Source organism: Cetorhinus maximus, chromosome 8 (genome assembly GCF_964194155.1).
Source record: "Cetorhinus maximus chromosome 8, sCetMax3.hap1.1, whole genome shotgun sequence".
Taxonomy (NCBI): domain Eukaryota; kingdom Metazoa; phylum Chordata; class Chondrichthyes; order Lamniformes; family Cetorhinidae; genus Cetorhinus; species Cetorhinus maximus.
Window position 1 is genome coordinate 8,472,063 of NC_135886.1, and position 12,017 is coordinate 8,484,079.

Here is a 12,017-nt window from a genome sequence, read left to right on the forward strand (position 1 = left end):
TGACACTCACACCACAACCGCAGGCCCTGTCACCCTCACACCACAACCACAGGCACTGTCACCCTCACACCACAACCACAGGCACTGTCACCCTCACACCACAACCACAGGCACTGTCACACTCACACCACAACCACAGGCACTGTGACACTCACACCACAACCACAGGCACTGTCACCCTCACACCACAACCACAGGCACTGTCACCCTCACACCACAACCACAGGCACTGTCACCCTCACACCACAACCACAGGCACTGTCACCCTCACACCACAACCACAGGCACTGTCACCCTCACACCACAACCACAGGCACTGTCACCCTCACACCACAACCACAGGCACTGTCACCCTCACACCACAACCACAGGCACTGTCACACTCACACCACAACCGCAAGCACTGTCACACTCACACCACAACCACAGGCACTGTCACACTCACACCACAACCACAGGCACTGTCACCCTCACACCACAACCGCAGGCACTGTCACCCTCACACCACAACCGCAGGCACTGTCACACTCACACCACAACCACAATCAAATTCAGTCACAGCCACAGACAGAGCCTCAATCACAGTGTCAATAACAGTGTCAGTCTCAAATGAGATTTTATGTGCCATTTCTACATTCTGACCCTGCCTAGAAACTCACCATTGAGTCAAAATGACTCTCAGTATAAATTAGACTGCGGAGCGGAGGCTGTGATTACCTCACACTGTCAGTCCAAGATGGATTACATTAATCTCTTAATTGAAATTCTCCTCCTTGTTTGTTGCACTTTCTCCTCAGTGATTCACCCACCATGGGGGTGGGAGCAGCTGAGCATTTACACAAAAACAATTAGAAGAATTCTGAGCTGTCACATCCACGCGGGCTGCAGTTTGGCCGATTAGCTCCTCTCTGCTGTTGCTCCCTGCTCTCGAGACCCACTCCAACCTTTAGCCATTAGCTTCAGCGCTGGTGAAGAGGCGCTGTGTAAAATGGAGTTATCCTCTGGTTGCAGGTTTAAGCTCCGCCACAGACCTTGAACACGTGATCAAACGCTGAGCAAGCGCAGCATTGATGGGGAAATGCTGTCTCTCAGATAGGGGTGCTAACCCTAATTGACATTTCTCCCTCAACCAATTAACTGGCCATTCATCTCATTGATGTGTCTGTGTGCGAATTGGTTACTGTGTTTGTATTTCATTGATTGCGAAGTGCTTTGGGACATTGTTAGGTGCTATATAAATTGAAGGTGTTAAAACAATGCAGGTTCCTTTTCTCCTGCTTAGAGTTAATCAGAGTCTATCATAGCCTTTGATAGTAAATTGGATTCCATTCTTCGACAGAGTGTGTGGGGTCTGCACTTCCCCCCCCTCACCAACTTGTGCCCCCAATCTCCCACCCTCCCCCACGACTCTTGAAGTTGCTGACTGCACTGTCTCACAGGGATTGATGGCTCTTTCAGTACCAGCGCCAAGTTATCGATCTACTCGGGAGCCCAGACGAGCGATCCTCAAAACGAGGTGGGTCTGCAGAGCCTCTCTCTCTCTAGCAGGGGTCTGTGAAATGTGGAGCGTGAGCTGGGAGGCGGGAGCAGAGTGTGGCAGCCCCTGTGCAGTGCAGGGCAGGCTGGATGTCTCTGCTAGGTGGGAGCCTGCAAGGATAGACGGACTCTTCCATGAGAAGCAGCAGACCATCATACTGATATCAGTAAATAAATACCGTCTTCTTAAAAGCATTATTAAAACATTCTCTGCATGAAGCATCTATAAGTATAGTATTATAATTTAACCTGAGGGGTGTCCATGATTACTAATCAGTTTGAAAAGGGCTCTTCCGTCCATAAGGTTTTTGAAAGGCACTAGATAGTGAAGCCTGGTTTTTGACTCTATGAGGAGTTGAGCAGCCATATGTCAAGGCTGAACCTCTGGCCCTTCGCAGCCCAAGGATCTCTGATTTTTAACTCCCAGACCCTGACAATCTTTCTGCCTGAACTCAACAGGAAATGCCAGCTGATTGATGGCCTGGAGCAGGATTTCAGAGAAGGCAACTGCTGAGGGCCCCCCAGGGGATGTGCCATGGCTGGCAGGTAACTGGTTAGGTGGCAGAGTGGGGTGCAGTAGGGGAGAGGGTGTTGGGTTAGGAGACACTGGGCAGAAGAGGCTCATGGGCTTCCTTGTGGGGCCCAGAGGGGCACTCCTGCACCTCCAGGCCTCCTTTTAAAAGCACAAAGAATTAAATTAAATTTACTGTCCCTTTCTGGGCCCCCTTTTGGCCCCAGTCCTATCAACTAGAAGTTCCCCGAAAGGTTTTCGGGTTAAAATTGTAGTCGGACCTAGATGATGTCATCAGGCCTCACCTACATAGTCAAAGTGGGATTCTGATGCTCTGTCCTGGCCTTTCCCCCCCATCCTGCTCAAAAGATCATTGGCAGCTGTGCTCAGCTACCTGGGTCCTAAGCTTTGGAATTGCCTCCCTAAACTTCCTTTCCTCTCTATCTCTCTTCCCCCTTAGATTTTAAGGAGCTTCTTAAAGGAGCTATGTGTTTGACCAAGCTTTTGCCACCTGTCCTAATATTTTGTAGCTAGGCAGTAACACTCCTATGTAGCAGCTTTTAGATGTTTCACTATGTTATAGGAGCACTTTGTAAGTGCAAGTTGTTCTAATTGCTGTTAAAATTTCAACAGCAGTGTTATAGGGTGTTGGATACCATTTGGTAGGACTTAGTGAAGTCTTCATAGTCTAAAGTAACTTAATTAATTACGATAACTTTTTTCATTCACTTATGGGATGTGGGTGTCACTGGGTAGACCAGCATTTATTGCCCATCCCTAATTGCCCTTGAGAAGGTGGTGGTGAGCTGCCGCCTTGAACTGCTGCAGTCCTTGTGATGTAGGTACACCCACAGTGCTGTTAGGGAGTTCCAAGATTTTGACCCAGCGACAGTGAAGCGACAGCGATATAGTTCCAAGTCAGGAGGGTGAGTGTCTTGGAGGAGAACCTCCAGGTGGTTGTGTTCCCATGGGTCTGCTGCCCTTGTCCTTCTAGATGGTAGTGGTCGTGGGTTAGCAAGGTGCCGCCTAAGGAGCCTTGTACATATATATACAGTAAAGAGTTCAAGCTAAGAGTTGTCTCCATGCTTGTATGTGCACATGGCTCTGTCCAACACTCGACTGGCCCTCGGTGCGGGTCATGTGTTCTCTTACATCACTGTGTGGACAGTACTATACTCAGTCCCACGTTAACCGTGTATGTGCCGGACGGTTATACTATGAGCCAGATTGCGTTGTATAAGTCGCTGTACCCATTTTAACTGATCACCCATTCTCCTCTCCCCGCTGGGTGAAAGATGACCTCCAGTATCAGTGGCTAATTTGACCACGTAGGGCATCACAGCTGAGGTTTGCCCCCAGCCTGGCGCCTTCTGTGCAGGCTTCTTGGATTGGCACAGAAGCCGGGGTTACAGCTTCGACAGCTCATGTGCTCTTGGCATGGAAATGAAAGCTTGGCATCAGTGCCCTTAACTCTTGTGGCGCCAATTCAGCAATGATCTTTTGGATCAGGAAACACTTTCAGTATGAGCGGTTATAGCCCACAGCTAGTATGTTTTGCCAGTAACTCCTTTACCTTCAGATTTTTCTTTATATATTCGTTCATGGGATGTGGGCATCGCTGGCAAGGCCAACATTTATTGCCCATCCCTAATTACCCTTGAGAAGATGCATGTTCTTGCAACATTACATACTTACAGGAAGAAAGCTAGGAACAGGAGGAAGCCATTCATCCCCTTGAGCCTGTTCCACCATTCAATTAGACTGTAGCTGATCTAATTCATTGTCCCGTAGAAAGTTTATGGCACAGGAAGAGGCCACTCGGCCCATCGTGCCTGCACCAGCCGGGAAACGAGTCACCCAGCCTAATCCCACTTTCCAGCACCTGGTCCGTTGCCCTGCAGGTTACGGCACTTGAGGTGCATTTCCAGACACCTTTTTTAAATGAGTTGAGTGTTTCTGCCTCTAATAACCCTTTTCAGGCAGTGAGTTCCAGACCCCTACCACCCTCTGGGTGAAATTATTTTTCCTCACCTCCCTTCTAATCTTTCTACCAATCACATTTAAATCTTAGCTCCATCTACCTGCCTTTGTTCCCGAGCCCCTAACACCCTTGCCTAACAAAAATCTATCAATCTCACTTTTGCAATTTTAATTGGCCCCTAACAGTTTTTGGGAGGTGTGAGTTCCAGATTTCCACTCCCCCTCTGTGTGGAAAAAGTGCTTCCTGACATCACCCCTGAATGGCCAAACTTTAATTTTTTTTCCATCTACCCAATCAGCATCTTTAACCTTCTTAAATCTCAATTAGGTCATCCCCTTAACCTTCTACGCTCAAGGGAATACAAGCCTGGAAAATGTAAACTGTCCACATAATTTAATCCTGGTATCATTTTGATGAATCTGTGCTGCACCCCACCACCAATACTGATTATCTGCCGAATGTAAGTGGTTTGATATACATTATCAAGTTAGCACGTGTTATAGTAGTTGGAGCAGTATTGATCAGCAGCTCCCCCTCTCTAGTAGTCCCTTGAAGCTAGGGAGGCACAGCCAGGACTTGCAGATGGAGCCTTTTACCACAGGGAGGCAGTTGCACTGCAGCTACCACATTCGTTCTGGATGACCAGCAAACTCCCCCACTCTTAGCACCTGCCATATCGGAAGGATTTACAGGTTGACCATCAACCTGGCTGACCACACCCCACACACAACTTCCGTGACCATCAAGTGCTGGGGTGGGACTTGAACCCTGAGCTCCTGGTTCAGAGGCAGGGATGCTACACACTGCACCTTACCCAATCAGCCGCTGACACAATAATACAGAGCTCTCCTGGCGTCCCGTCACTCTCCAATAAAGAACCCGTTGTTTATATTAGCAATCGTTGTCACAGTCTTCAGTACGACTGTGTTAAGAGCCAATAACGCAACATGGTCCACTAGCTTTTTGTGATTTCTGTCCATGTTAGATGCAGCATGTAAAGGGTTAAAGTGATGTTGCACTTATTCCCCAGTTTGCGAGGACATGAATGTTTAATCCAGCCTATAGTGCCTCACGAGCAGCTCACACAGCTCCATCCTCTCTCCACAACAGCTTTGTGATGTTTGAACCCCCTCTAACCAACCATTCACGGAGACTTGAGCCCCCAGCTGAGGCTGACCCGAGCTCTGTTTATTTTTGGCTTGCAGTGATTTCAAATGCCCCCACCAGTTCCCACCATTTAATTTGTCTTCAAGGACACGACCCTTTCCTCGGACTCCAGCTGCTTCTGCACGTTTTTGCACTGGGGGCTGGTGCTGTTGTGTGTCACACGTTCAGATCATGCTGCTGTTTCTGGGATCTTGCTGTGCTCAAATCGTCCGTTGTGTTCCAACAGGATGCCACTGCGACGCTGAGCAAAGAAGGACAGGCTCTTCCCCTTTCGCCGCAGCTTCTAAACAGCAGTACTTATATTCCTCCAGTGCTGCCAACAGCTCTGGCAAATATAAACTTACCCAGTGTTATAGGAAGAGACTTGCATTTCTATAGTGCCTTTCGTAACCTCATTGAATACACAGCACAAAGACAGGCCATTCAGCCCGACCAGTTCATGCTGGTGTTTACGCTGCACTCAAGATTCCTTCTATCCTTCCTCCTTTAACTCTATCAGCATAACCCTCTATTCCCTTCTCCCTCATCTGCTTACCCTTAAATCCCAAAGCGTTTCACAGCTGATGAAATACTTAAAGTATAGTCACTGTTGTAATGTAGGAAAGATGAAGCAGATTCGATTTGAATTGGGGGTTGGAAGTTCCCATGGGGTTAACATGAGGGATGATAAATATCGCTAAGGACACGGGAGAGAGCTCCATCACTGTTCTTCGAAATAGTGACACGGGATCTTTGCTATCCACCCGAGAGGGCAGATGAAACCGTGGTTTAACATCTCAACCAAAAGACAGCATCTCTGATGGTGCAGCACCCCAGACAATACTACACTGGTCCGTCAGGCTAAACTACACACTCGAGTCCGGGAGTGGGAATTGAACCCACAACCGTCTGGCACTTAAGGCAAGAATGCTGTCAGGGAGCCGCAGATGATGCTTAATATTGAGCTCTATTGGCACAGAATTGCTGATATCTAGATTATCGATTTCCCAAGTGATTATCAAAACTGAATCCCCTTCAAGCCCAGCTCTGCGAGGGTCTCAACCAGACACTGGCCTGCAAGGTCACCCGGGTGCTGACATGAACCTTTCTCGAGTGCGTCGAGCCTCTCCCGACTTCTAGATGCCGACCCTGGGTGCACCTGCCTGCCTCACCTTCCATCTGCCCGTGTTTTGTATTGAGGGAGGTGGGTCATGCTGTTCACTAACGATAATTAAAGGAAGGAAGGGGGAAGTCAGGGAACAAAAGCTCAGGCTGCGACCTTTTCTGAAGAATAGGTCACAAGAGCCACAGGTCAAGGGTCAGTCTATTCATAGAATTAATAATGGTAGCACCTGGCTCATGGGTTGAGTGAGAATTGACTCCCCGGACAGAGCGATCCTCCCAGCAGCATTAATCGTGGGCCAGGTCTAAAGAAGATATGAAAAAGTCAGAGATAATTAAAGGCCATTCGAACTATTGATCGTCACATCACTCACACACACACACACACACACACACACGACGACGTTAGCATACAGCTGCACTTTGAACTGACTCAGTTTCAATTTGTCTCCACTCTTCTTTCATTTCTCCATCTTTTTGGTAAAGGAGATCTCCCCCTGATACCTGTGATTACATTTACTTTTTAAGTCATTTAAACCGATCTTTCCTTTTTATTTGGTCTAGGGATCCGAGCAATGCAGTCAAGGTCGCATTTGTTGCCCACTCCTAGTTGCTCCTGAGTGGAACTTCCCCTTGAATAGCCGGTCTCCTCACTTCTCCAGCCGAACGAGCCTCTGAGAATTCTACACTCCTCTAATTCTGGTCCCTTACCCATCACCCACTTTCTTCTCTCTACCACTTCTCATTGTGCCCTCAGTCGTTTAGCCCCTAAGCTCCAGAATTCTGTCCCTAAACCTTTCCACCTCTCTGCCCCTTTTAAGACTCTGCTTAAAACCTACCACTGAGACCAAGATTTTGATCACTTTTCCTAATGTCTGAGTCCATTTTTGTCTGATTTACAATCCTGTCTTATCACCTCCCGGACTTTTTACTATGTTCATTACTATGCTCTGGCTAAATGCTCATTATTGTGGCCAGGACAATTTTTAAGGTATGGATTCGAGATCTTAGGGGAGGATCATTCAGTTATCGTTATTGGTTGAATGATTCCGCAATGGGAGTAAATCACTTAGTGAGTTTTTTGTTCAAATTCTTCGCCGTTTGTTTGCCAACAGGTGAGAGAGAGAGAAGTACTCGAACGAGAGAACAACGCGATTTGCTCTGCACCTGGGGAGCATTTAACAGCTGGAGATGCGGGAAAGGGAAAGGACCTTACTGCACACTGGATTGGTGTCCATCTTGTCACTGTGTCATCTGATTGTATCCATTGAAGTCCCTCTCGATCGTAAGTGTTGCAAATCAGCAAGTGTGCCATTGCAGGAGTGAATGTGATTGTAGTGAGAGCTAGGATTTTGGATGAGAATGAGTATGGAAAACTCTGAAGGCCAATTTCTCTCCCAGATCAACTATCAGTTGATATTAATAATCAGTGTATCGTAATAATCAGTGTGTCTTAATAATCAGTGTGTCTTAATAATCAAGGTATATTAACAAGCTGTTGATATTAATAAGCAGTTGCTGTTAATAATCAGTGTGTGTTAATTATCAGGTTGTGTTAACAAACAGTTTATATTAAATAAACAGTTTTTTAATAAATTAGTGTGTGTTAATAAGTGTGTAATATGCAGAAGATATTAACAAGGGTACTGTCTTAATAGGCTGCATGTTAACAAGCAGGCTTTATTAACAAGCAATGTATATTGTGAAGGGAATATTAATTAACAATATATTAATAAGCAGTGTGTATTAATAGTGCCTCTATGTAGACATAGTCATAGCTCTTGTCTCTTTCACTAACCTGTTTATTTCCTCACCTCCTATGTTCCCTCAATTTGCCAACAATGGGACAAAAGCAAGCCTTCAGAGAGAGTGTAAGTTCTGACTGTTTCTCTTTGTATCAGTAACTGTCAGGTGTCCTGTCGAGGACAGTCACTGTCCTGCCTTTGGCTCAAGTGAAGAGTGCATACTTGGGAATGGGGCAAACAACGATACAGATGCAGTGCTACTGAATTTGGTTCCAAAGGTTTTGAAATGTAGAGGAGAGGGCTGACGGAATATGGGACTCAGTGCTAGGACTGGCCCAAACCCCCCAGCCAAATCTTCACTGTGTAGAATGCCTATTTGGGTATGGTTCAGGAGACTAAGTTTCTAAGACTACCACATGTCAATGGAATGGCATCCAACATGGGTCACCAGCATTGGTTTTCCACTCCTGGCCGTTATGTAACAGGTTAAAAACTAGCAATCCCTCTCTTCACTCTTGCTTTTAGTTTCTTTCTCTACCATAACCAGTCAGGGGTCTCTCCCTATTTTATTGATACTATGATCAGTGCTCCCCTGAACATTCCTCTCCACTGTTTCCTACCTTCCCCACTCTTTCTCCCTCCCCCTTTCCCTATATACTATAAAATCGAAAGCTGGTGGCAACTCCTGCTATTCTACTTCTCTTCTTCCCTAGGGGGTCAAACATTGTTTGTTATTGTCATGAGATTCCCATCCTTTCTCCTAAAGTTCACAACCGAAGTTTGTCATGATCTAATAAACCCAATACCAAAATAAGGAGCAGAGTCTTGACTCAGAGAGCGGTTAGAATGTGTAACCCTCTACGCAGCAGGCAAATGGATTAGATGCTTTCAGAAAGGAAACTAGACGAGTGCATGAGATAAAAAGGAATAGAAAGTTGTGCTGAAAGGCTGAGATGAGGTAGATAGAATGGGAGGAGACTCGTGTGGAGCACAAACACCAGAACAGACTGAGAGGGCCAAATGGCCTGTTCCTGTGCTGCATTTTCTATGCAATTCTAATGTGGGTGAAGAAAAGTCCTGGTTGATTTTCTTTATTTAAATAAAGGGAGGAGTCAGATTTGGAAGCTTTAATGGTCCGGACCAAACCTGCATTCGTTGCTGTAGAACCTCATTCTTTCTGAACATGGACTCCCAATGGGATTGTAGCTATCGAGCTCTGACACAAAGACAAGAAAGGCTTGCATTTACGTAGCTACTTTCACAACTTCAGAATGCCCCAAAGTCCCTTACTGCCAATTAGAAGCATAGTCCCTGTTATAATATAGGAAACACGATAGCCAATTTTGTGCACAGCAAGATCCCACAAACATAACGATCATATAATCTATTTTAGTGATGTTTCCTGAGGGATTTAAATTGGCCAGGGCACTGGGCAGAACTCCTTTCCTCTCATTAGAAATAGTGACCATGGCATCTTTTACACTCACCTGAAAAGGCAGATGAGGCCTCAGTTCAATATCTCATCCAAAAGACAACACCTCTGACAGTGGATCACTCCCTCAGTCCTGCACTGATATGTCAAACTAGATTTTTGTGCTCAAGTCTCTGGAGTGGTGCTTGATCCCGCAGTTTTCTGATTCAGAGGCGAGAGTGTTACCAACTGCCCATGGTTGGCACCAGCTTGAAAAGCATTCAGTGAGGTCAACACTGGTGAACACGAGCATTGGGTCACACCAAGGCTCCTTTGACAGCACCTTCCAAACCCACGATTGCTGCCATCCAGAAGGACAAGGGCAGCAGATAGACGGGAACACCACCACCTGGAAGTTCCCCTCCAAGTCACTCACCACCCTGACTTGGAAACATATCCCAGTTCCTTCACTGTCACTGGGTCAAAATCCTGGAACTCCCTCCCTAACAGCACTGTGGGTGTACCTACACCACATGGACTGCAGCGGTTCAAGAAGGCAGCTCACCCCCACCTTCTCAAGGGCAACTAGGGATGGGCAATAAATGCTGGCCCAGCCAGCGAAGCCCACATCCCACGAATGAATAAAAAATAACTTATAGGATGACATCTCCTAGCAATTTTGGGACCGTAGTCTTGCTACCTTTTTTTTTAACCATTTGCAGGGGCTTCCAGCTTGTGTCACCTTTGCTGCTGCATCATCCGCATACAAGATTCATTTTCTAAAGATCTGTTTTAATGCTGCGATGGTAAAATAGAGTCCGTTGCTTTCTGCATGAGTTTGTAGCCAGGAGAGCTGCTGTAAATGTGCCTCTTGAGCTCGGTCAGTATTTAACTCACTCCATCCACCCCACGCACCCCCCCCACCACCCCCCACCGGCCCATCCCCTCCGTGTTTAATCTGACCCAGTCTGTTTGATCCACCTTGTTTGCAGTTTCTTGTCTTCCATTAGCACCTCTCTGCCAAGCTTAATCTGATCTTTAGAGGCCCAGCTTGCATCTGACAGTGCCTGCTGTGTGGCACTGTCTGTCAACCGGGTCTCCTCTCACTCTGTTATTCCATCCATCTGCCTGTTTGGAGCTGGGTCCCCCATTTTCAAGCACAAAGTTACTGGACTCATCTGAGTAGAACCTCGATCTCCTTTCTCTTCAGCTTGTCTCCTCCCCCTGTTAGCAGGGCCCATGGTGTTATACCTGTTTGGAATGTGTGCCATACCTAATACAGGGCTCAAGATAAAAAGCTGTTTGTAAATTCAGCCTCGGGATCTATATCTTTACACTGCTGCACATAAGGATGTATTTCACTCGGAGTTGATATCATTATTCCTTGTTTTCCTTCTGTTTAAAACTTCGGTTGAGGAGGTGAAGAAGGCTAATTTTAATTTGTCCTCCTCTCTTCTCTTTTCACTCTTCCCTCATCTCCTCTCCGTACTGTACAGCCCCAGGATCTGCTGTCCCTCATTCTCTTCCCCATCCCAAATACTCCCCCCTCCCTCATTTTTTTTTATTCATTCATGGGATGTGGGCTTTGCTGGCTGGGCCAGCATTTATTGCCCATCCCTAATTGCCCTTGAGAAGGTGGTGGTGAGCTGCCTTCTTGAACCGCTGCAGTCCATGCGGTGTAGGTACACCCACGGTGCTGTTAGAGAGGGAGTTCCAGGATTTTGACCCAGCGACAGTGAAGGAACGGGGATTTATTTCCAAGTCAGGATGGTGTGTGGCTTGGAGGGGAACTTCCAAGTGGTGGTATTCCCATCTATCTGCTGCCCTTGTCCTTCTAGATGGTAGTGGTCGTGGGTTTTGAAGGTGCACCCGAGCTTGGTGAATTCCTGCAGTGCATCGTGTAGATGGTACACACACTGCTGCTATTGTGCATCAGTGGTGGAGGGAGTGAATGTTTGTGAATGTGGTGCCAATCAAGTGGGCTGCTTTGTCCTGGACGGTGTCAAGCTTCTTGAGTGTTGTGGGAGCTGCGTTCATCCAGGCAAGTGGGGAGTATTCCATCACACTCCTGACTTGTGCCTTGTAGATGATGGACAGGCTTTGGGGAGTCAGGAGGTGAGTTATTCACAGGATTCCTGGCCTCTGACCTGCTCTTGTAGCCACAGTATTTATATGGCTAGTCCAGTTCAGTTTCTGGTCAATGTTAATCCCCAGAATGTTGATAGTGAGGGATTCAGTGATGGTTATGCCATTGAACATCATGGGGAGATGGTTAGATGTCCCTTGTTGGAGATGGGCATTGCCTGATTCTTGTGTGGTGCGAATGTTTGTTGCCACTTATCAGCCCAAGCCTGGATATTGTCCAGGTCTTGCTGCATTTGGACATGGACTGTGTCAGCATTTGAGGAGTCGCGAATGGTGCTGAACATTGTGCAATCATCCGCGAACATCCCCACTTCCGACCTTATGATGGAAGGAAGGTCATTGATGAAGCAGCTGAAGATGGTTGGGCCTAGGACACTACCCTGGGGGACTCCTGCAGTGATGTCCTGGAACTGAGATGAC

At 47.0% G+C, this 12,017-nt stretch overlaps 1 protein-coding gene across 1 annotated transcript in view; it reads left to right on the forward strand.

Annotated features, from left to right (window-relative positions):
* The first annotated feature begins 7,421 nt into the window (after positions 1-7,421).
* Positions 7,422-12,017, forward strand: part of nfasca (neurofascin homolog (chicken) a) — a 140,405-nt gene continuing 135,809 nt past the window's right edge. The window contains exons 1-2 of the mRNA XM_078546405.1: positions 7,422-7,581; positions 8,150-8,167. Of these exons, the coding sequence (XP_078402531.1) occupies positions 7,488-7,581; positions 8,150-8,167 (112 nt within the window). The 5' untranslated portion in view covers positions 7,422-7,487. The remainder of the gene's footprint in view (positions 7,582-8,149; positions 8,168-12,017) is intronic.